This window comes from Lepidochelys kempii, chromosome 28 (genome assembly GCF_965140285.1).
Source record: "Lepidochelys kempii isolate rLepKem1 chromosome 28, rLepKem1.hap1, whole genome shotgun sequence".
In the NCBI taxonomy this organism is placed as follows: Eukaryota; Metazoa; Chordata; order Testudines; family Cheloniidae; genus Lepidochelys; species Lepidochelys kempii.
The window spans coordinates 7,335,895-7,360,364 of record NC_136407.1 but is presented as its reverse complement, the minus strand read 5'-3'; the positions used below and the strand labels follow the sequence as shown (position 1 = coordinate 7,360,364).

The 24,470-nt window shown below is 52.3% G+C and overlaps 2 protein-coding genes across 2 annotated transcripts in view; both read left to right on the top strand.

Moving 5' to 3' along the window:
* Positions 1-24,470, top strand: part of LOC140904194 (uncharacterized) — a 92,575-nt gene that overhangs the window by 25,877 nt on the left and 42,228 nt on the right. The window lies entirely within an intron of this gene.
* Positions 2,067-7,431, top strand: LOC144929960 (uncharacterized). The gene is made up of 2 exons (XM_078850971.1): positions 2,067-6,026; positions 6,733-7,431. Exons 1-2 carry the CDS (start codon positions 5,474-5,476, stop codon positions 6,807-6,809), a joined length of 630 nt encoding a protein of 209 aa, XP_078707097.1. The 5' UTR covers positions 2,067-5,473; the 3' UTR covers positions 6,810-7,431.

The window sequence follows — 24,470 nt, the reverse complement described above, 5'->3', positions numbered from 1 at the left end:
CAAATTCCACTGACCTCCCTTGTTTTCTTTGCCTGGAGTAGGGTTTCCAATTTCCAAACCTGATGTGATCTCGCAGCTGGAACGAGGGGAAGAGCCATGGGTCCCGGACCTCCAGGGCTCTGAGACAGAAGTGCTCCCAAGAGCTTCCTGCACAGGTGAGGAATTACTTAAACCAACTCAAAAACTGTTTGGGAATGCAGGAAACCTTTGGGATGCCCTACAAAGACCTTGAGCTCTCCAAGTTCAGGATTGTTCCCTGCAGAATGGAATCATTCTGGGAGATTTAATTGGGGATTGGTCCTGCTTTGTGCAGGGGGTTGGATGACCTCCTGAGGTCCCTTCCAACCCTGATATTCTATGATTCTATGTCACTCATGGCTTCCCACCTCTTCTGACTGACAACTGGCAGAAGGTCCCTCTCCAATCTCACTTTCCCCTGAGGGTTCTGGTGAGATGCAGACCAAAACTGATCCCTTCCTCTCTCCTGTGAGGAAGGGTTTAGGGAAAATCAGCTCCTGATAGGTTTGATCTCTCCCACACATATTTTGGTTTGTTCATCTCTTTTTCCATTCCTCTGTCTGAGATTTCCTTTCTTTCTGGCGCAGGGAGTGACCTATGTCTGGATTCTCTCTGTCTCCCATCAGGTGATGGGAGGGTGAGTGAGAATGAGGAGGAGACACCCCAGCAGGAAGATGCTGAGGAAGTAGAACCACATGGAACGTTATCAGGAAGATCCAAAGGGAATGGTTCCAGGAGTTCTGCACTCCCAGAAATCGAGAGAGCCTGTGAGACTGAGCAGAGGCCAGAGGAAAACTTCAGTAGCCACTCAGCCCTTATTACATTTGAGAGAATCAACTTGGAAGAGACACGGTACACATGCCATGAGAGTGGGAAAAGCTTTAATCGGAGCTCAGACCTTCTCACACACTGGAGAAACCACACAGGAGAGAAACCCTACATGTGCTCTGAGTGTGGGAAAAGCTTCAATCAGAGCTCAAACTTTATCACGCATCAGAGAACCCACACAGGAGAGAAACCTTATGGATGCTCTGAGTGCGGGAAACACTTCGTTGACAGTTCAACCCTCGTCTCACATCAGCGAATCCACACAGGAGAGAGACGCCACATATGCTCTGAGTGTGGGAAAAGCTTTAGTCGGCATTCACACCTTCTCACACATCAGAGAATCCACACAGGGGAGACGCCCTACACGTGCTCTGAGTGCGGGAAAAGCTTCAATCAGAGCTCGACCCTGATCACGCATCGTAGAATCCACACAGGAGAGACGCGCTACATGTGCTATGAGTGCGGGAAAAGATTCAGTCAGTTGTCTGCCCTGATCACACATCAGAGAATCCACAGAGGAGAGATGCCCTACACGTGCTCTGAGTGTGGGAAAGACTTCAATTACAGCTCTGCCCTGATCACACATCAGCGAATCCACACAGGAGAGAGACCCTACACATGCGCTGAGTGCGGGAAAACCTTCAATCGGAGCTCAAACCTTATCTCACATCAGAGAATCCATACAGGAGAGAAGCCTTACACGTGCTCTGAGTGTGGGAAAAGCTTCAATCAGAGCTCGACCCTTATCATACATCGTAGAATCCACACAGGAGAGACTCCCTACACATGCTCTGAGTGTGGGAAAAGTTTCAATCAGAGCTCGACCCTTATCACACATCGTAGAATCCACACAGGGGAGATGCCCTACACATGCTCGGAGTGCGGGAAAAGCTTCAATCAGAGGTCTGCCCTGATCACACATCAGAGAATCCACACAGGAGAGATGCCCTACTCCTGCTCTGAGTGTGGGAAAAGCTTCAATCGCAGCTCTGCCCTGATCACACATCAGCGACTCCACACAGGAGAGAGACCCTACACATGCGCTGAGTGTGGGAAAAGCTTCAATCAGAGCTCAAACCTTATCTCACATCATAGAATCCACACAGGAGAGAAGCCTTACACGTGCTCTGAGTGTGGGAAACGCTTCAAAAACAGCTCACACCTTATTAGACATCAGAAAATCCACATGAGACAGAACTGTGACAAATGCCTTGATTAGGGCTGGGCAAAGATTATTTTTTTAAATCACATTTTCTATTTCTCATAGTGATCTGTGCACCATGGTCTCTCAGCTCCCCCAGATTAGTTGCCTGCTTCTGCCTTTTGCAGCTCACCCTTCTTTGGGATCAGTCCTGTGATATTTTCTATCAACTCCTTTCCTTTTGAGTTGTAGCAGTGTGTATCCCTCCAACCAGGAATGTTCATCAGCTCCCGGAAGGAGAGAGAGGTTTCATTCACAACAATGTACACTGAGATAATGTACACTGTGCCTTACATCCACTAGGACTGTACATGGCATTGGCTGCTCACGTGAGTGATCTTGGTGTGAAAAGACAATTATAGTGGTAGAGCAGAGGCAGCCCAGGTGCAGTGGTTGTCATTGGCTTTCCCCTTGACCTGACCTAAACTCCATCACTTTTCCTAGTCTAAACAAACCCTGAGCATCACGGTTATACTGTTCCCCCATTTCAAAGCAATTGTTACTCATCAAGTTCCCCCTTCAGTAACAAATGGTTTCATTCCCAGTTGCTCTGTTGTTGCTTCAGGTTGTTAGAGAGCAGATATTTTTACTACCATTTTCCTCCCTTAAAATATATTAAACTATAAAAAAGATCAGGGATAGGGAAAAATGTCATTTCCCCTCTGTAACAACAGAAGAAGATAGGGTAAATCAGAGGGATTCCCTTATTCCCCATCACCATCCCAATCACCCCTGTTGTTTAATTGGTTATGTCAGTATTTTTTCTAAAGAGCTGGGAAGCGGATTCCCTAGTAAATCATAGAATATCAGGGTTGGAAGGGACCTCAGGAGGTCATCTAGTCCAACCCCCTGCTTAAAGCAGGACCAAATGATTTGGAACTAAGCAAAATACCCATGCATTTGGCTCCCAAAGCAGTTCTGTCCAGGCTCTGAAAGAGGTCACTCCTGAAGATATCTGCTTCCTAATCAGGTGCATGTTGCCTATTATTTGGGAAATAGAATACCTATCTAGGTAGGGATGGGAAAAATGGAAGTGACATTCCTGTTCAGCTCACCCCTGGGAGATGCTGCAAACGTGTAGAAAATGAAATCCATGTGGAATGTGATAGAGCTGCAGAAAGACACCTATTGTTAATAGATACCTGACATTTGGTGTCTTACAGGGATTCTAAGCAGCACCTGAATTTAGTCCCTAAATTAAATCTGTGCCACCAGATTAAAGGAATAAAAGGGCATATTTGGGGGAGTTATACCTCACTATTGCTACTGATATGTTGTGTGGTTGGTGATGAATTCTATGCCAGAGAAGAGTAAAATTACTCCAAGTAAGGTCAAGGATTTCACAAGAACTCACGTAGAAATTGCAGGTACTGGTGGTTGATTTTCACCCCAGAGTTGGAAGCTATGGTGACCTGTGGCCCAGGTAAACTATTTTTAGGTCCCTGCTCCCTTGTTAAGTGGCATTGATCACACTCCTAAACAATGCCATGATTACATTGGGCACAACTCTGTTTTACCATTTGGATCCAAAGTTTCATGAAGCAGAGAAAGAAAGAGCTGATTCCTTCAGAGCCATTCCATGCCTATGGGTCCCAATCTGGCTGCCTTGTTGGACAAGAAGCACTTCTATGCTGGGCAAATGATGGTAGCCAATGAGGGAATATATCAAATTCCAAATTCAAATTGTAGGATATATGAATGCTAAGTCCAGAGTCTGTAGTTTGGTCTCTTAGTTTTGCTATTAAGTCTAATGCATCTGTATCACTTCTTCTCCTGCTGCTACTTTGAAAGATTAGAAAGTGTAAAAATACAGCACAGGTGGTTTTTCCTCATGATGCAGCCTTCCCACGTAGTGTGAGACCCCTTCCACCCACACTTATGGGAGAAGATCCAGGGAGAAATGAACTCTCAGAAATGGAAGGCTCCTAGCTTATGGTAGAATGTGACTTCACACAGAGCTCACTGGGTGGAAATGGGAATTAAGAGAACACTGCCCTATAGGTTTATATTTTGTAATCTTTGAATAAGTTGTTACCAGCAACAATGAAATTTAACATGAAGTTAATGAGTGTAATGTAAGAGGCTGATCATGTGATAACTTGCAGTGTTACAACAGAATTCAGGTTTTCTTCTAGTCCTCTCCCTGCCCCCTCCTACTACATAGGAAATGGTGGCTAATCCTGAAATTAAAACCTCACTCCAAAGGAATTAGAGTGGGGGAATATGTGAGAGAAATAGCATGCATGAGAATAGAGACCCAGTATAGACTGTAATTATTTCTATTTAAAATGGAATTTATTATAATAAATTTTAAAATAAATTTTCCCTGAAGAGGAAAATTACTTGAGACAAGATGTGTAGCCTTTTACCCAGTTAGAGGGTAACAGCCACAGAGTTCCCCAGGGCTCTTGTTTGCAAAGCAAGGATGTCACATCAGGCAGGAGATGTCAAGATCTAAACTGGTGATGGGCGTGTGATGGGAGATTTTCTGGGTTATTTTTTTGGTTTGGTTTTTTAATTTAATTTTAATTTTGCAACCAGTTACTTTTATAGGTGCTGAAGACCCTTTTCCTTTTGAGAACAGCTATTTAACCATCAGGCCTGGCTCTGGAAACCTCCCCAAAGCTGGCCTTGTGTGTCTTTTCTGTTTGATATCTTTGGGGTTCACACATCCACACTAGGTGCGGTTCACAGTAACGGATACTTTGAGAAACCTGCTGGGTGAAGCAGGCCTTTTCCAAAACGACATTGGCCCAAAGTCTGCCTCAATTCAGCTGGATTGGAACAGGTCTGTATCAAAGGAGTGGTGCACACCTGATTTTCCCAGAGACCTTGGGGGAGGTGTGGTAAGATAGGGTAAGTAGGAATCGACACCAAAAAAGTTAAATGTAAGGGTGAAAGAACTTCACCTTGCAGATCAACAAGCCTGTTCTTTTCATTCCCACTGAAGCATCTGGCACTGGTCACTCTCAGGGAACACACTGGGCTAGATGGACCATTGGTCTGACCCAGTATGGCCAGTCTTGCGTTCTTATGTAAGCCACGTAGGGCCTTGTCTACACTGGCAAGTTTCTGCGCAGTAAAGTAGCTTTCTGCGGTGTAACTCCCAAGGTGTACACACGGCCAAGCCACTTAGTGCACAGAAACTGCAATTGCAGCTCTCTTAAAAAAAAAAAAAAAAAGCCACCCCGTTGAGAGGCGTAGAGCGTTCTGTGCCAGGACTACAGCACCGCCTGCAAGTGTAGACACCCGGGTCGATCACAGCGCTGCGATTGGCCTCCGGAAGGTGTCCCACAATCCCTGTTCTCGCCTCTCTGGTCATCGGTTTGAACTCGACTGCGCCGCCCGCAGGCTACCAACTGTGAACCCCACACCTTAAATTCCTTGGGAATTTTGAAAGTCCCCTTCCTGTTTGCTTGGTGACACATGCAGTGGTCTCAGCACATCTTTCCAGGTGACCTTGCTTGGAGCAATGCCGAGCTGCTGGGCCTCATCAGCATTTGGGGAGAGGAGGCTGTCCCCTTCCAGCTATGCTCTAGTTGTAGGAATTATACCAATGGACAGATTTCACGATGCATGAGAGAAAGGGGCTATGACCGGGACACACTGCAATGCAGGGTCAAAGTGAAGGAGCTGTGGAACGCCTACTCCATGGCATGGGAGGCAAACCACCGCTCTGGTGCTGCACCCACGAGCTCCTGGTTCTACAAAGAGCGGGATGTGATAATCAGTGGTGACCCCACCTCCACTGTGAAGGCCACTGTGGATACTTCAGTGGCTCACATGCCAGTCGAGAGTGGACCAAGCCAGGAGGAGGAAATCCTGGATAAGGATGTGGAAGCGGAGGGATCCCCAGAGGCAGAGGATGAGTCAGAGGTCAGATATGCATGCAGCCAGGAGCTCTTCTCTGCCCCGGAGAAGGAGAGCCAGCCACAGCTGTCAGAGCTTGGTGAAGCGCAAACAGGAGAGGAGGCCCCTGGTAAGTAGCTTTGATCTTGGGAATCACTTGAAGTGAGTTCTTGGGAGCAGGAGGGTTGCAGAAAGCAGGCTTGTGTCTGTATGATGCGTGTACCAGCATATGCCCAGTCTGAGTGGCGGAACAGGGTGATAATTGATTCCCTCGCTTCACGGGAATCTGCCCCAGAGATCTCCATGAAACTGTTATGGAGATACAAGGCAGGCCGCTGCTGCAGGATCTTTGGCAGAGCTGCTTTGTTTCTTGCCCCATTAAGGGTAACTTTCCTGCACTACTCTGCCATCGCGGGAGGGGTGGGGGGGCGACCATTGCTGCACATAGGTGAGCTACATAAGGAACAGGGTGGACGCCACAGTCTTGGAGAAGACTCTTGATTCTCTGCTCACCCTCAGCAGCGAGATATCTTCCATAATGAACACAGCCTGTGGAAAATGCGGGCACAGGAATGATTGTAAGGCCCACCCCCCCACCCCCAGTGCTGTCTCTCCCCAAGAGCCACGTGCCCAGTGTACAGTACGGTCCTGGAACAGTGATTTCCCCTGCCCCTGCTGTTACCATTTTCGGGGGCTTGTGGCTCATGTGTTCTTGCCTGGGTTAGCCAGTTAGGGACAGGTATGTGAATAGTGGCTGTGTTTTAAATCACTGCCTCAGTGGTCTCTGTGTTGCAAACAATACCGCTTCTGTAAAATGTTGCATTTTGGCTTCACAGATACGCCCTTGGGAGCCCAGCCTCCCTCTTTGTTATCGCTGGCAAAACAGCTGCTGAGAATTAGAAAGCGGCCATGAAGAACTAAAGAGAACTTTCTGCATGAGGTCATGATGCACTCCGCGGCTGAAAAACAAGAATTAAAAGGAGTGACCGGACAGCGAGAAGAGGGACTGAAAGGAGAATGCGGTGCGCCAGAACGAAGCCATGGAGGGGCTCTTAAACGTTAAGGAGCGCCAAGCAGACTCACTCCTGGTGCTACTAGCACTGCAAACCGAACAGCTCCATGATTGCCCTCCCCTGCATCCGCATCCCCAGACATGCATCCCCCAGACACCGCCAACACACTCTTAGCAACCTCCTGGCTCCAGTCTGTACCCGCTGCCTTCCACTCCTGCCCCATCACAGTCCAGCCCTGCGGACGCCCAGTACCCACTGCACTCAACACCCGTCCCTCTGTATTCCTGATGAAGTACGGTACCCCCTGCACTGTACTCCAAAGAATAAGGTTGCATATGATACCTGGGCATACACAAATCTTTAACCGTCCCTGGACCCCACCTCCTCATGGGACCCTCCCTTCCCCCATCCCCCACAGTGCGGATGTGGTGGTGTTGTTTTTCCCTCTCCTCCGGTGGTTGCGTTGTTTTTCCCTCTCCTCCGGTGGTTGCTTTTTAATAAAAGAATAGTTTTGGTTTGAAAGCAATCTTTATTTCATTCCTGGAAAGCAAACATTGCCTTGAAAAGAAACACGCAATTTTCTTAAATCTTTATAGTGCATCGTCTGCACCAGTCACCTCTTAGCATTACAAGCACTGAACTCCCATGCATAGCAACATATATTAGTGGTTTTCAGCTTCAAATTGCTGCCTCGAGGCATCCCTGATGGCCCCACGTTGTGCCCCTCTAATAGCCCTAGTCCGTGGCTATTCAAATTCAGCCTCCAGGGGCTGAGCCTCAGAGGTCCAGCCCTGAGTGAAGCTTTCACCCTTCCCTTCACAAATATTATGGGGCGTACAGCACGCGGCTATAAGCATAGGAATATTGTCATCGGTCAGGTCCAGCCTGCCATATAGGCAGCGCCAGTGGGGATTTAAACGGCCAAAAGCACACTCAACAGTCATTCTGCACTTGCTCAGCCTGTTGCTGAACAGCTCCTTGCTGCTGTCAAGATGCCCCATATATGGCTTCATAAGCCACAGCATTAAGGGGTAAGCAGGGTCTCCCAGGATCACAATGGGCATTTTGACTTCCCCTACAGTGAGCTTCTGGTCTGGGAAGAAAGTCCCTGCTTTCAGCTTCCTGAATAGGCCAGTGTCCTGAAAGATACGTGTGTCTTGCCCCTTTCCAGATCAGTCTGCGTTAATGTCCGTGAAACGCCCACGGTCATCCACAAGTGCCTGGAGAACTATAGAAAAATATCCCTTGTGATTAATGTACTTGGTGGCTAGGTAGTCAGGTGCCAGAATTGGAATGTGTGTGCCATCTATCCCCCTCCACAGTTTAGGAAGCCCATTTGTGCAAAGCCATCCACAATGTCACACACATTGCCCAGAGTCTCAGTCTTTCAGAGCAGGATGCAATTAATGGCCCTGCACACTTGTCAACATGCTTCCAATGGTCAACTTTCCCACTCCGAACTGGCTAGCGACCAATTGGTAGCAGTCTGGAGAAGCCAGTTTCCACAGTGCAATTGCCACGCGCTTCTCCAATGACAGGGCAGCTCTTTCTCGTAAAAAGAACGGGAGGACTTGTGGCACCTTCGAGACTAACACATTTATTGGAGTATAAGCTTTCGTGGGCTACAGCCCACGTCATCGGATGCATAGAATGGAACATATAGTAAGAAGCTATATATATATATATATATATATACACACACATACAGAGAATGAGGAAGTTGCCATACAAATTGTAAGAGGCTAATTAATTAAGATGAGCTATTATCAGCAGGAGAAAAAAAACTTTTGTAGTGATAATCAAGATGGCCCATTTAGACAGTTGACAAGCAGGAGTGAGGATACTTAACATAGGGAAATAGATTCAATATGTGTAATGACCCAGCCACTCCCAGTCTCTATTCAAACCCAAGTTAATAGTATCTAATTTACATATTAATTCAAGCTCAGCAGTTTCTCTGAAGCTTTTCTGTTGCAAAATTGCCACCCTTAGAACTTTTACCGAGTGGCCAGAGAGGTTGAAGTGTTCTATCAGTTTTTGAACGTTCTGATTCCTGATGTCAGATTTGTGTCCATTTATTCTTTTGCATAGAGACTGTCCGGTTTGGTATCTACCAATGTGATATATACCATCATGTGCCAGCTATGCCCCTCTGCTATGTACATTGGCCAAACCGGACAGTCTTCAAGTTCATTGTTTGCTTAAGTGGTTCTTCATTGGGCACTTAATTTGCACACTCCTTTCTCAAGAAGCCTTTACAAAGGCTACTTAAAAATCAAGCAAGTACATAGCCAATATTCATCATTTCAAATACAAAAATGATACATGCATACAAATAGGATGAATAGATTCAGTAGAGCATAACCTTCACAGAGATTTGTTACATGGCATGTGTCAAGGTTCCTCCCCCACTCTGAACTCTAGGGTACAGATGTGGGGACCTGCATGAAAACCTCCTAAGCTTACTTTCACCAGATTAGGTTAAAACTTCCCCAAGGTACAAATTAATTTTATCCTTTGTCCCTGGATCTCCACCGCCACCACCAAACTCTAACTGGGTTTACTGGGAAACGTAGTTTGGACATGTCTTTCCCCCCAAAATCCTCCCAACCCTTGCACCCCACTTCCTGGGAAAGGTTTGGTAAAAATCCTCACCAATTTGCATAGGTGACCACAGACCCAAACCCTTCGATCTGAGAACAATGAAAAAGCATTCAGTTTTCTTACAAGAAGACTTTTAATAGAAGTAGAAGTAAATAGAAGTAAAGGAATCACCTCTGTAAAATCAGGATGGTAGATACCTTACAGGGTAATTAGATTCAAAACATAGAGAATCCCTCTAGGCAAAACCTTAAGTTACAAAAAAGACACACAGACAGGAATAGTCATTCTATTCAGCACAGTTCTTTTCTCAGCCATTTAAAGAAATCATAATCTAACTCATACCTAGCTAGATTACTTACTAAAAGTTCTAAGAGTCCATTCCTGTTTTATCCCTGGCAAAAGCAGCATACAGACAGAAACAGACCCTTTGTTTCTCTCCCTCCTCCCAGCTTTTGAAAGTATCGTGTCTCCTCATTGGTCATTTTGGTCAGGTGCCAGCGAGGTTACCTTTAGCTTCTTAACCCTTTACAGGTGAGAGGATTTTTCCTCTGGCCAGGAGGGATTTTAAAGGGGTTTACCCTTCCCTTTATATTTATGACAGCATGTTTCAGAGTAGCAGCCATCTTAGTCTGTATTCGCAAAAAGAAAAGGAGTACTTGTGGCACCTTAGAGACTAACCAATTTATTTGAGCATAAGCTTTCGTGAGCTACAGCTCACTTCCACTGTATGCATCTGATGAAGTGAGCTGTAGCTCACGAAAGCTCATGCTCAAATAAATTGGTTAGTCTCTAAGGTGCCACAAGTACTCCTCTTCTTTTTGGATGAGGTGGTGTCTCTAGGTGATGCCTTCAAGCAGACCCAGGCTTGACAAAGCCCTGGCTGGGATGATTTAGTTGGGGATTGGTCCTGCTTTGAGCAAGGGGTTGGACTAGATGACCTCCTGAGGTCCCTTCCAACCCTGATATTCTATGATTCTGTCTATTGAGTGTAAACCACAGAAAGGGAAGTTTAAACCTGGTGGGAAGCAGGGTTCCCGTTTTACCCCTGGGAAAAAGGAGGGTGGCTGGGAAGCTGGGCACTCATCCCCCAAACCATTCCTCTAATCCCCATCCCAAACCTCCTGTGAAAACAGAAGAGCCGAAAAGATGCTATCACTGTAATGCACCTGAGGAATAAATGCCCTGTTCTGAGAGAAAGCAGACAACAACTAGCCTGTGTTAATTCTGCTGTCCTCAACACCGGCGCTGGACACTTATCGTCTTGGTTTTGTGAGATTATCCTCTGCAGAAACCATAATAAACTTGGTCTGCTGAGAGAAAGGGGAAACTGAGGCACACAACCTCATTGCATTGATGGCTAAGTGCCAAGATACCTACACTCTAGAAAACCTGAATATCTGTATTGAGCTAGTACCAGTTGGAAAAGCAGAAGGATTAACAATGCTGCACAGATACAAAGAGAGACTTTTTAGCAACCCAGAGATGGCATACTGGCTAATTTTGAGATCATCAGACTAATCCAGAAAGTGTTAAAAGATACACAGAACTTTGCAAGAGCACATGTGGGAAACACTACCAGGTTTAGCAACGCTTGGGAGTTCTATGGTCAAAACCTAAGAAGGACCTTGGGCACACTGCCTCCGCATCAGACAGTGACTAACTCTCCTGTAGTAAACTAAGGGGGAGGTGTAGCACTCTGGATCCAAAAGCAACACAAGGGCACCCCCATAGTTACCGTGGTGATACGATTGCGATATGCTTTGTACAAAGTATGCCTTGGGAGGCATCATTCTGAAAGCCCTAATCTGTTCAACATTAATGTCTTGTTGGGTTGTTTGAAGCATTGCTACATGCGTTACTGAGAACGTTACGCTGTTGGGAACACCCACAACAAGCCTTTCAGTTACGACAAAGTAGCCGCCATCTACAGCCAGAGGGCACCAATGGCTCATCAACCCACCATCCACTAGCGCAGAGAACACTTGGAGAAGGCATGTATGCCATGGGGGTGGATTAACACAGGTCACAAGAAGGATCTTTCTAGCAAGCTGGAAGAAGGTATAAAGAGAGAGGGAGTGACATCGTCACTTGGGCTCTCGCCTCCCTCCCATCTCAACATCTGGAGGGACGTCTGGAAGACAAAGACTGAACTGGGGAGTTTGGTTCCAGGCTGGAAAAGGGGCCAGCCTGTGTATTGAGGAACTGTTACCTGCTCGCACCAGCTGTCAGGGTGAGAAAAGCTGTCTGAGCCAACTCTTGCTTAGAATAAAAGTTTAGATTTACAATGGGTGTTTCTATTTTTATTTCTTAGGATAACTAACTTTGACCTTTATGCTTACCACTTATAATCACTTAAAATCTATCTTTCTATAGTTAAACTTATTTTAATGTTTTATCCTTACCAGTGAGTTTGTCTTAAGCAAAGGTGGGTAAACTATGGCCCGCAAGCCACATCTGGCCCACAGGACTGTCCTGCCCAGCCCCTGAGCTCCCGGCTGCTGAAGCTCATGCCCGGCCCCTCCCACGCTTCTCCCCCTCCCCCGCAGCGACGCCACCGCTGTGTGGGGAGCCTCTGGCCCGCCGCTCCTGCCAGCAGCATGGCTTGCGCCCACCCAGACTTTCTAATAAGCCTGTCCTGCCACTCTGAGCAGCATGGTAAGGGGGTGGGGAGCAGGGGGATTGGGATAAGGGGCAGAGGGTATTGGGGGGCAGTCAGGGGACAGGGAGCATTGGGCGGTTGGATACGGGGTGAGGTCCCACGGGGCAGTTTGGGGAGGGAGGTCCTGAGGGTTGGTCAGGGTAAAGGGAGCAGGGGGTGGTTGAATTGGTGGAGGTTCTGTGGGGGCAGTCTAGTGGATGGGGAATGGGGGTTAGATAGGCGTGGGAGTCCCGGGGGGCCTGTCGGGGTGTGGATAGGGGTCAGGGCAGCTAGGGGACAGGAAATGTTGGACGGGGGGAGGAGTTGGATGCGGGTGGGGTCCCAGGAGGGGGCAGTCAGGGGACAAGGACCGGGGGCGCTAGATGGGTTGGGGTCTCTGAGGGGGGCAGTCAGGGCGCAGGAAGTGTGTCGAGGGTGTCATAAGCATAGGAGTAACCTAAATTTCTCCTTACCTGTAATGGTTTAAGAAGCTCAAGTAAACTGGTTGGCACCTGACCAAAGGAACCAATGGGGGCAAAAAGAAATTTCAAATGTGGTGGGGGGGAGAGGTTTTGTTTTGGGTTCTTTGTTTCTGTGGCTGTTCGCTCTTGGGACTAATTGGGACCGGACATCAATCCATATTCTCCAAATCTTTCTGAACAAGTCTCTCATATTTCAAACTTGTAAGTAACAGCCAGAGAAGGTGTATTAGTATATCATTGTTTTCTCAACTTGTGCATTTTTCCCTTTGCTAGAGGGAGGTTTATCCCTGTTTTGTTGTAACTTTGAAACTAAGGCTAGAGGGGGTTCCTCTGTGCTCTTCCAATTTTCTGCTACTCTGTAAGGTTAACTACCAGCCTAAGTTTACAGAGGTGGTTCTTTTACCTTTTTCTTTTTAAATAAAATCCTTCTTTTTAAGAACCTGACTGATTTTTCCATTGTTCTAAGACCCAGGGGTTTGGGTCTGTAGTCCCTTTGTAACCAATTGGTGAGGATATATGCTCAAGCCTTCCCCAGGAAAGGGGGTGTAGACTTGGGGGAATATTTTTGGGGAATAGGACTCCTACAAGTGGTCCTTTCCCTGAAAGTCTGTTAAACCACTTGTTGGTGGCAGCGATCCCAAGGCAAGAAAGGAATCTGTGCCTTGGGAAAGTTTTAACCTAAACTGGTAAGAATAAGCTTAGGGGGTCTTTCATGTGGGTCCCCACACCTGAACCCCAGATTTCAGAGTGGGGAAGGAACTCTGGAGGGTGGCGAGGGCCAGGCTTCCTTACCGGGCCCTCCATACCATTTTACAACCCCGATGTGGCCCTCAGGCCAAAAAGTTTGCCCACCCCTGGTCTAAAGTGCTTGAGAAATCTGCTCAGGTTACAAAGGCTGGGTCATGTCCACTTTCCTTTGACAAAGTGGCAAACTAGGTAATGAACTTACAGTAGCCAGGCTTCTGACCAGTGTAAAATGGGACAGTTCTGGGGTGCAAGGCTGGGGAGCTGGGGGGAATTGGCTGGAACCTATTGATGGTTCATGAGTGGCTGGGAGATCATTTGTGTAACACAATTGGGTGTGTCCCTGTCTGTGGATGGCTGTGTACGTCCAGTGCCTGTCAAAGGCTTGGAGCTTCACATCAGCATCACAGTGTGAGGCAGCCCAGGTGGGTAGGTTTGGAGGGCTCAGAAGTCCCCGCAGTTCAGGTTTCACCCTGGGGACCCCATCACCCACAGGCAGTGCAATCCACACTAAGGCAGTTGGATATTTCAACACTGAAACCAAAACATTGTTCATGTTTAAGCTACAACCCCAAAGCCAATTGAATCTTCCTCTTTAGATTTCATGATTACTAAACCCTTCTCCTTCCCCCTCCTACCCAGATCGAGACCTCACTGGGGCTTTAATAAGCAGAAATTTAACAGCTTATCACTGAATAGTTTACAGTTAACAGTTTAGTTTCTTCAGACTTCCCAGAATGGGGAGGACACATTCAAGCAGAGTTTAAGGGGCATTTAGATTTGGAGACGTTTTCTCTCTGGTGCGTTCCCTGTGTGCATTCCACAGGTGAACAACACTGGTGCGCACACACTGAGCCAGTCACACCCTACTATGATAGGAAAGCCAGGACATCTACCAGTCCATAAAAGGAAAGATAGACAATGGGACAAGGAACGCTGAAATGACGAGGGGTTGGAGGTCTCCAGCTCTCGGAGTGTTCGTACTCACGTACAGTAGGAGCAGCAGCTGTAGTCAAGAAACCAAGTGATTGGGCAGCTGGGCCAGCACTCCCCACTGCTGGGTTTTCTCAAGTACAGGGAGACGGAAAAGGCTGCCAGAGCCTGTCATTGATGCCATGACTTCCTTCCCCAGAGGGGATCAATCTTTCTTAGAGAACTTGTTGACTGGAAAGGTGAAAGAGTTCAGCCTGTATCATGGTCTTTATGGTTGACAATTCCAGCTTACTCCAATTTATGGGGCGTCCCCTGAGATCTCTGGGCAAATCAGGGTGAAGTATGCCTGGGATACCGACAACATGAGCCAATGCAGTTGGAATGAGGCAAACTTTGGATTAACATCATTTTGGAAAATTCTTCCCTAATCCAGCAGTTTTCAGTTATCTGTTCTTGAAATCCACATTCAGTGTAGATGTGTGAACCCAAAAATAAAAATGAAAGTAAAGCAGGCCGGCTTTGAGGACGTCTCCACAGCCTGGCCTAACGGTTCAACGGCTGTGCTTTAATATCTGGCCTTTTCAAAAGGAAAGCGGTCTGACTACCCATAAAAATAACTGCTTGCAGATGTTTTTAACAAAAAAGAACAAAACAAAAAAACTAGTAACAGCCTCACGCGTCCATCATCTTTCTTATAAATGTATATGGACATCTCATCACAGAAGTCATGTCATTCCTTTGCTAAGAAGAACTAGGGGAACTCGGTAACCCCTACACTCTACCTGGGTAAAAGGTTACACAACTCTCTCCTTGCGGCGTGGTCCTCTTAACAGAAATAGACTTTAAAACTTGTCAGAATAAACTCCATTTGAAACGGAAAGCCATGTTCTTTGGGAATCAACCTGAGACTGCAGTACAACGAGCTGCACGGTACCCACGGCTCGCCCGTGACGCGCATGGGCGCTGGGGACCCCTGGAGCCGCGGATCCTGGCGGGCCATCGGCTGACGTGTGTCTGTACGGCGGGAGCGGTGAGCGTAAGAGACTTGCGTGACACTTGTGCGGCGTAAAGAGAAAAGGAGGACTTGAGGCACCTTAGAGACGAACCCATTTATTTGAGCATGAGCTTTCGTGAGCCACAGCTCACTTCACCGGATGCGGCGTGTGGCTCCTAAGGAGACGTCGAGAGCACCGCGGCCGCCGCGGCGTGAGGCTGGTTCACCGGGAAACGGTTCCGTCGACCCGGAGAGGCCGGAGCCCCCGGGGAAAGGGCTGGTCCCGAAAGCGGCCAGGTGTCTTCCGCAGCCCCGGGAGCAAGGACAGGGCTCTTCCCCACGGGCCCCCGGCAGGGTGGCGGTGGGGCGCCCCGCACGGCGCGGGTGAAGCCACAGGCGGGGCCGGGGGGGCGGTTGGACCCGGGGGCGGGGCCGGGGGGGCGGTTGGACGCGGGGGCGGGGCCGGGGGGACGGTTGGACGTGGGGGCGGGGCTAGGAGGACGGTTGGACCCGGGGGCGGGGCCGGGGGGGCGGTTGGACGCGGGGGCGGGGCCGGGGGGACGGTTGGACGTGGGGGCGGGGCTAGGAGGACGGTTGGACGCGGGGGCGGGGCCGGGGGCCGGTTGGACCCGGGGGCGGGGCTAGGAGGACGGTTGGACGCGGGGGCGGGGCCGCGAGGACGGTTGGACGCGGGGGCGGGGCTAGGAGGACGGTTGGACGCGGGGGCGGGGCCGGGGGGGCGGTTGGACGTGGGGGCGGGGCCCGTCGGGCGGTTGGACGCGGGGGCGGGGCCGGGGGGCGGTTGGACCCGGGGGTGGGGCTAGGAGGACGCTTGGACGCGGGGCGGGGCTGGGGGGGCGGTTGACCCGGGGGCGGGGCTAGGAGGACGGTTGGACGAGGGGGCGGGGCTAGGAGGACGGTTGGACGCGGGGGCGGGGCCAAGGGGCGGTTGGATGCGGGGGCGGGGCCGGGGGGGCGGTTGGACCCGGGGGCGGGGCCGAGCGGGCCGGTTGGAGGCGGGGGCGGGGCCGGGGGGGGCGGTTGGACGCGGGGGCGGGGCTAGGAGGACGGTTGGAGGCGGGGGAGGGGCCGGGGGGGCGGTTGGGGCCGGGGGGCGGTTGGACGCGGGGGCGGGGCCGGGGGGGACGGTTGGACCCGGGGGCGGGGCTAGGAGGACGGTTGGAGGCGGGGACGGGGCCGGAGGGGTGGCTGGACCCGGGGGCGGGGCCGGGGGGCGGTTGGACGCGGGGGCGGGGCTAGGAGGACGGTTGGACCCGGGGGCGGGGCCGGGGGGACGGTTGGACCCGGGGGCGGGGCTAGGAGGACGGTTGGACGCGGGGGCGGGGCCGGGGGGGCGGTTGGACGCGGGGGCGGGGCTAGGAGGACGGTTGGACTCGGGGGCGGGGCTAGGAGGACGGTTGGACCCGGGGGCGGGGCTAGGAGGACGGTTGGACGCGGGGGCGGGGCCGGGGGGGCGGTTGGTTCGAGCCCCAGCGGGGGGGACGCGCGGGCACCAGAGTCCGCCTGAGGCGCGGGAAGGCGCCGGCGGGGGCGGGTCAGGCTGACCCCGGGGCCCGCCCTGCCCTGGGCCGGAGGAGGCGGAAGCGGCGCCCGGGGCAGGCTGGGAGATGTAGTGCCTGACTCCCCCGGGAGCGGAAGTGACGTCGGAGGGGGGAGGTGGAGCCGGGCTGGGCTCGCGCGGGGCCGGGGAGCGGTCGGGGCCGTTGGAGCTCTGGGCATGCGCAGATCGCGGGGGGGGGGGGGCGGCGCGGGACCTTCGTTAACCCCCCCGTGCCCGGCCCGGGCCCCGCTCCCGCCGGAGCCGCCCTGGGGCCGCCCCGGGCTCCGCCCGCCCCGCTGCGGCGCTGCAGCCTCCAGGTACCGGAGCGAGCCCCGGGGGGGCCGGGCGGTGACTCTGCCCCGGGTCCGGGGGGGGACCCGGCCTCCCGCAGCGCCGGGATCTGCCCCCGGGGGGGGCCGGGCGGGGGGAGACCGGGGGGGCAGGAGAAGGGGGGGCGGGGGGAGACCGGGGGGGCAGGAGAAGGGGGGGCGGGGGGAGACCGGGGGGGGCAGGAGAAGGGGGGGCGGGGGGAGACCGGGGGGGGCAGGAGAAGGGGGGCGGGGGGAGACCGGGGGGGCAGGAGTAGGGGGGCGGGGGGAGACCGGGGGGGGCAGGAGAAGGGGGGAGGGGGGAGACCGGGGGGGGCAGGAGAAGGGGGGGCGGGGGGAGACCGGGGGGGGCAGGAGAAGGGGGGGCGGGGGGAGACCGGGGGGGGCAGGAGAAGGGGGGGCGGGGGGAGACCGGGGGGGCAGGAGAAGGGGGGAGGGGGGAGACCGGGGGGAGCAGGAGAAGGGGGGCGGGGGGAGACCGGGGGAGGACAGGAGAAGGGGGAGCGGGGGGAGACCGGGGGAAATCTTGGCGCAGCCCGGACGTGGCCGGGGGGGGGGGAGGAGCCGGGGCCCCCCGGGGACCGGGGAGAGGCGGGGGGGGGGCCGAGATCCCCTCGGATTTACCGCTGCCCCCTCCCCTGGGACCCCCCGCTCCCGCCCTGCCCCCTTTCTGTCCCCACAGCAGCGAGGGGGAGCCCGGGTGCCCCCCCCAGGTGCTGCAGGGCCCCCCACAAAATCCGGGGTCCGGGAGCGGCGGAGCCCCCGGCTGAGGTCGGGCTCCTGTCGCGCCGGGCTCTGCACAGACCCTGACCGAGGTCGGGGCCCCCTTGGGACAGGGGCTGCGCAGACCCCCCGGGTACCCCCACCTGCCATTCGACGCCCGCCGCTGGCCCATGCCGCCGGCTCGGGCGCCCAGGGCTCGGGCGAAGGGGCTGGTTCGTGGCAGGGCAGGGGTCTGGGCTCGGGCTGGAGGACCCTGCGAGGTGGGAGGGGGCCAGGCCTTGGGCTGCAGCCCAAGCCGGACCATGGACACCCCCATTCAACAGCCCCGCAGCCTGAGCCCTGTGAGCCCCTGTCTGCGGGCACGGGCCGGCCGCCGGTGCCCACCTGCAGGGTAGACGTGCCCACAGCGACCGAGGGTCCTTGCCACAAAAACCCCAAAGGCTAAATCGGGAAATGGTGGGAGGCTGCTCCCCATTTTACAGATGGGGAAACTGAAGCTCAGAGAGCTGAAGTAAGTTGCTCAATTTTTCTTAGAGCATTTGGGGAGAAACTGGGATCTGAACCCAGATTGTTTGAATTCTTGCCTCTCCCCTTGACCCCAAGCCCAGCGTGTGTGTGCACGGCGTTGTTCTGGTCTGTGTTTGCCTCGCACTGGCTTCCAAGGGAGGCTGTGACATTTCCTTCATGGGAGGGTTTGAAGACCAGGTTACCCAGGCTGTCCGTGACAGAGCTAGAAAGAGATCCCAGTTCGAGTGCTGTTTGGGGTACTGAAGGTCTCTGCCACGCCGGTGTTTTAGGCACTGGTGCAAACCCTTAGTACAGACACAATTTACACTAGTGCAGTCTGATTGGCACGGGTGCACCATGTCCCAGTCGGACGGTTTGGGGTGGGGAGGGGGACAGTGACCTCACTGAGGCCTGGGGCTGGCTGAACGGTGCAGCTGGTAACGGAGGGGCAGCAGTGAGTGCTGGAGGTACGAGCCAGGAGCACAGCCCCACAGGACTGGACACTGACTTCTCCTGACCCAGGGGACACCCCCCCAGCTGTGTGCAGGGACTGCAGCTGAGCTGCCCTGCCAGGACAGCCTGTGCCTCCATGGACAAACCACCTCTTCCCGCAGCCTAATACAGTGGGGTCTGGGGACCTTTCCAAGCTGCAGGTGAGGGGGCTCTGGAGTTTGCAAGGTGCATTTCTAGCTCTGTCACTGACCCGCTTGGTGACCTTGGGGAAGTCCCAGCCCCTCTCTGTTTTCCTCCTACCCATTGTCTACTTGGATTGTGATCGCTTTGGGGGAAGGACTGTCCCTCTCTGTCTGTGCAGTGCCCAGCACAATGGGGGTGCTGATCTCAGTCAGGCTCTCTGCCATGTGCAGCACAATGGGGCCCTGATCGCTGTCAGTGTCTGGGCAACGCAAGGCAGTTTATAGACTCACAGACTTTAAGGCCAGAAGGGACCATCCTGATCATCTAGTCTGAGCTCCTGCACATCGCAGGCCACAGAACCTCCCCGTAGTAGACCTCTAACCTCTGGCTGAGTTAATGAAGTCCTCAAATCATGATTTACAGACTTCAACTTACAAAAAAATCCACCGTTTACACAGGTTTAAACCCCCAAATGACCCATGCCAGGCCCCAACTACCTGAAAGGGGGTTCCAAAGAGGATGGCTCTAGACTGTTCTCAGTGGTAGCAGACAACAGAACAAGGAGTAATGGTCTCAAGTTGCAGTGGGGGAGGTTTAGGTTGGATATTAGGAAAAACTTTTTCCCTAGGAGAGTGGTGAAGCACTGGAATGCGTTACCTAGGGAGGTGGTGGAATCTCCTTCCTTAGAAGTTTTTAAGGTCAGGGTTGACAAAACCCTGGCTGGGATGATTTAATTGGGGATCGGTCCTGCTTTGAGCAGGGGGTTGGACCAGATGACCTCCTGAGGTCCCTTCTAACCCTGATATTCTATGATTCTCATCCCCGTGAGGAAAAACAAACTACAGGCTGCCTGGGAAGGTCCCTTCAAGGTTGTCAAGCAGCTAAATGAGGTAAACTGTGTGGTGGAGCTGTCAAACCGGGCACATCAGCGCCGGGTGTTCCATGTGAATATGATGAAGCCATATTATGACAGGGGGGATGTGGTGCTGGCTGTGAGCGGATATTGGGAGGAGCAGGGAGATGACCCTTTAGTAGATCTGTTCCCTGCGACCAGAGCTGGTTCACCCCTGGAAACAATTCCCCTCTCGGATCAGCTAACTCCTGCCCAGCAAGCTGAGATCAGAGGGGTCCTGCATCTGTACCGACAGCTGTTTTCCAACCAGCCTGGACATACCCCTGTAAGATGCTCCGCCTTCCGCATCACAGGGAAAACTGCTCAGGACCTGGAAAGAGAGGTCGGAGACATGCTGGCTTTGGGGGTGATCCAGCCATCTGCCAGCCCTTGGGCCCCACCGGTGGTGCTGGTCCCCAAAAAGGACGGGTCAGTCCGGTTCTGTGTGGACTATCGGACGCTCAATGCCATCACTATATCTGCTGCCTACCCCATGCCCAGGTCTGACGAGCTCCTAAACAAACTGGGAGGAGCTCGGTACCTTACCACCATGGACCTTACAAAGGGCTACTGGCAAGTGCCGCTGGAGGCAGATGCCAGGCTGAAATCGGCCTTTATCACCCCTCTGGGGCTCTGAGTTCCTGACCCTGCCTTTCGGCCTCAAGGGAGCGCTGGCCACCTTCCAGCGCCTGGTGGATCAGCTACTGAGGGGGATGGAGAGTTTTGCCGGGGCGTATATTGACAATATCTGTGTCTTTAGTCAGACCTGAGAGGACCATGTGTCCCAGGTTAGACAAGTACTGGACTGACTCCAGAAGGCAGGGCTAACCGTAAAAGCTGAGATGTGCAAGGTGGGGATGGCAGAAGTATCTTACCTGGGCCATTGGGTGGGGAGCGGCTGCCTAAAGCCGGAACCAGCCAAAGTGGAGGTAATCAGAGACTGGCCCACTCCCCAAACCAAAAAGCAGGCCGAAGCCTTTATTGGGATGGCGGGGTACTAGTGAAGATTTGTGCCCCACTTTAGCACCATAGCCACCCCCATCACTGGGCTATGCAGGAAGGGGAAGCCAGACAAGGTGGTCTGGACCGAGCAGTGCCAGAGGGCTCTCTGTGCACTAAAGGAGGCTCTGGTCAGTGGCCCAGTTCTGGCAAACTCCGACTTTGACAAGCCCTTTGTGGTGTTCCCCGACACCTCAGACATGGGGCTGGGTGCGGTGTTAATGCGGGAGGATGAAAGGAGGGAGAGACTCCCCATCGTGTACCTGAGCAAGAAGTTGCTATGCCAGGAGCAAAACTACATGGTCATCGAGAAGGAGTGCCTGGCCATGGTGTGGGCCCTCAAGAAACTAGAGCCATATCTATTTGGGCAACACTTCACCGTGTACACCGACCACCCTCCCCTGACCTGGCTGCACCAGGTGAAAGGAGCCAACGCCAAGCTCCTGAGGTGCAGCCTGCTCCTGCAAGATGATGATATGGACGTGGTCCATGTGAAGGGAAGCGCTAACATGATAGCGGATGCGCTGTCCCGGAGAGGGGACCCTGAACTTCCCCAGGTCACTGGTCAGAGTGACCCCACTCAGTTCCGTCTCAAAGTGGGGAGAGATGGGATGCAGCAGGGAGTTGGGTGGATTGACTGGGGAATGTCGTCTAGTTCTGCTGGGACTGTGTGCATGGGGGATGGGAGAGCAGGGGATGACTCCCTTTGAGTGAGGATATCTGAGCCTGTAACCTGAGCTGGGAGGGGGTTGGACCCAGGTAACACCTTTCCCTGGGAAACTGGACAAAGGCTGGAGGAGGAGCTGGGGGAAGGGGGTTTCAGTTTTGGGGCTGGCTGGTAAGATGCAGGGAACCCCAAGTCTGGGGTCAAAACTCCTTTGCCACGCCCCCCCCCCCCCCAAGGGACCTGGCTGAGGAGTCCTGGTTGTACTTACAAGACCTGACAGAAACACAGTTCCAAGCATCTAATAAACTTTCTGTAGCCAGGCCCAGGGAATGGCCCCCTATCAACCCCATCCCTGATGTGGTGGGGAGACCCACTGGCAGCATTGCCTTTGAGGGTGCTGCTCCCTCCTGCTCCCACTCCCTCCCCTCCCCCTTTACTGCCACCACAGTGCCTGTCACCTTCACGTCCTGAGCGGTGACCCCCAGAATGTGTTTTGTTATCCCTTTCCCATAATAGTCTGGTGTTCATGGACCTTTCCTGCCAGGCAGGGTGTAATGCATTCTGTTGGCAATCAGCACTTCACCTAGGTAAAGTCTCTCTCCTGTCTGGTGATTTACAGAGCCACAGAGGCTCACAGTGCAGCTAGTCAGATATTAACCCAGGCGCAACTCAGAAGCATTCAGTAAAGTCTAAACACTAAACACATTGTTATAATTCTCATCCCTGTTTTAACAATAGTAACACAGGTGAGTCAGACTGATTCCAGCTCTGCGTTTGTCCATGTTCAGTTAAGACTTAGATCTTTCAAAAGCCCCCAACACCTCATTTGCTGGTGTCCCAGGCAGGATGGGCAGGGTTGGTGTCTCTAGCCTCTGTTTGCCAGAAGCTGGGAATGGCTGATGGGGGATGGATCACTTGATGATTCCCTGTTCTGTTCATTCCCTCTGAAGCACCTGGCATTGGGCACTGAGCTAGATGGACCATTGGTCTGACTCAGTGGGCTGTTCTTATGCTCACAGTCAGGATCTACTCCTTTGCACTCAATGGGGAGCCACAGAAAGAAACAAGGTGTGCTGAGGCAAGGAGGCAGAGTCTCAGAGTCCCTGGGGTCACGCTTCCCAAAAACTAAAACTAGGCCCATCCCATGAAAGGGGGCACTCCCAGGAGAGACTGTGTAAAGGCTTGAGCATCAAACAACTTTGTAAACCCGAGAGAGCTGCCTTGGGGACAATGACAGGGAGAATCTCCCAAAGTGACTCCTTTGAGTCTGCTGTTCTCTGGCCTTTGGTTCCTAGAATCATAGAACTGGAAGGGAGCTTGAGAGGTCATCTAGTCCAGTGCCCTGCACTCAAGGCAGGACTAAGTATTATCTAGACGATCCCTGATGGGTGTTTGCCCCAGACCGCACTGCTCTGCTCCCCTGGCTCCCAGCCAAAGGGTAGGGGGAACCACCCCCGAGCACTCACCGGCGGCATGGAGCGGGCTAGGGTTGGGTTGCTCCACTTAGCACTACTTGGTGAGTGCAGAGCACCCAACCCCTACTGCAGCCCTCAGGGGAAGGGGTGGAGTGGGGGTGGAGAAGGTGAAAATCAGGGGCGGGGGCTCTGGGGAAGGGGTGGAATAGGGGTCAATAGGAGTGAGAGTGTGGAGAAAGTCTTGTCCCCCCTCTCCCCATCTACAGCAGCCACAAGCTGTCTTCCCTCCAGGCTCCTTGGATCTTTGAGCCTGGTCCTCCTCAGGTTGCACGGCCCAGTTCTTGTTTCTTACATTCTCCTTTTCTGGAAGAATTAGAGGCTGTTGCTCCCAAAATTTTGTGTTTTATTCCCCAGCCTACTCCAGATACTCTCCCTCCCATTACACCTGAGTCAGTAGATTTCCTAATTCCCCAAAATGTGCTTTTGCGATGTCACAGTTCTGGGGTAGCTAAGCCTTTGACCTGCCTCCATGGGCGGCTCAAGGAATGCCCCCTCAGGTATCAGGCCTCTAGCCAGCCCCTCTCTATGGGTCGGGACCCACATGCCTCTCCTTTTTGACCAGAGTTTGAGGATTGCAGCTTGTCCTCCACTGTGTTCACTGGACTAACCTCCAGTTCCTGTGCTTTGCTTTCTTTCCAAGGGCTGTGAGCTCTGTGTGTGTGTGTCATAGAGGTGGGAATTTTGGTGATACATGTGGGACCGCTAAAAACTGAGGATGGAGTGGAGGTCAAGGATAATCTAGGCATGGCCCAATATCTAAACAAATACTTTGCCTCAGTCTTTAATAAGACTAAAGAGGATCTTAGGGATAATGGTAGCATGATAAATGGGAATGAGGATATGGAGGTAGACTTCACCATATCTGAGGTAGAAGCGAAACTCAAACAGCTTAATGGGGCTAAATCGGGGGGCCCAGATAATCTTCATCCAAGAATATTAAAAGAATTGGCACAAGAAATTGCAAGCCCATTAGCAAGAATTTTTAATGAATCTGTAAATTCAGGGGTTGTACCATATGATTGGAGAATTGCTAACATAGTTCCTATTTTTAAGAAAGGGAAAAAAAGTGATCCAAGTAATTATAGGCCTGTTAGTTTGACATCTGTAGTATGCAAGGTCTTGGAAAAAATTTTGAAGGAGAAGGTAGTTAAGGACATTGAAGTCAATGGTAAATGGGACAAAATACAACATGGTTTTACAAAAGGTAGATCGTGCCAAACCAACCTGATTTCCTTCTTTGAGAGAGTAACAGATTTTTTAGATAAAGGAAACGCAGTGGATCTAATTTATTTAGATTTTAGTAAGGCGTTTGATACTGTGCCACATGGGGAATTATTAGTTAAATTGGATAAGATGGGCATCAATAGGAAAATTGAA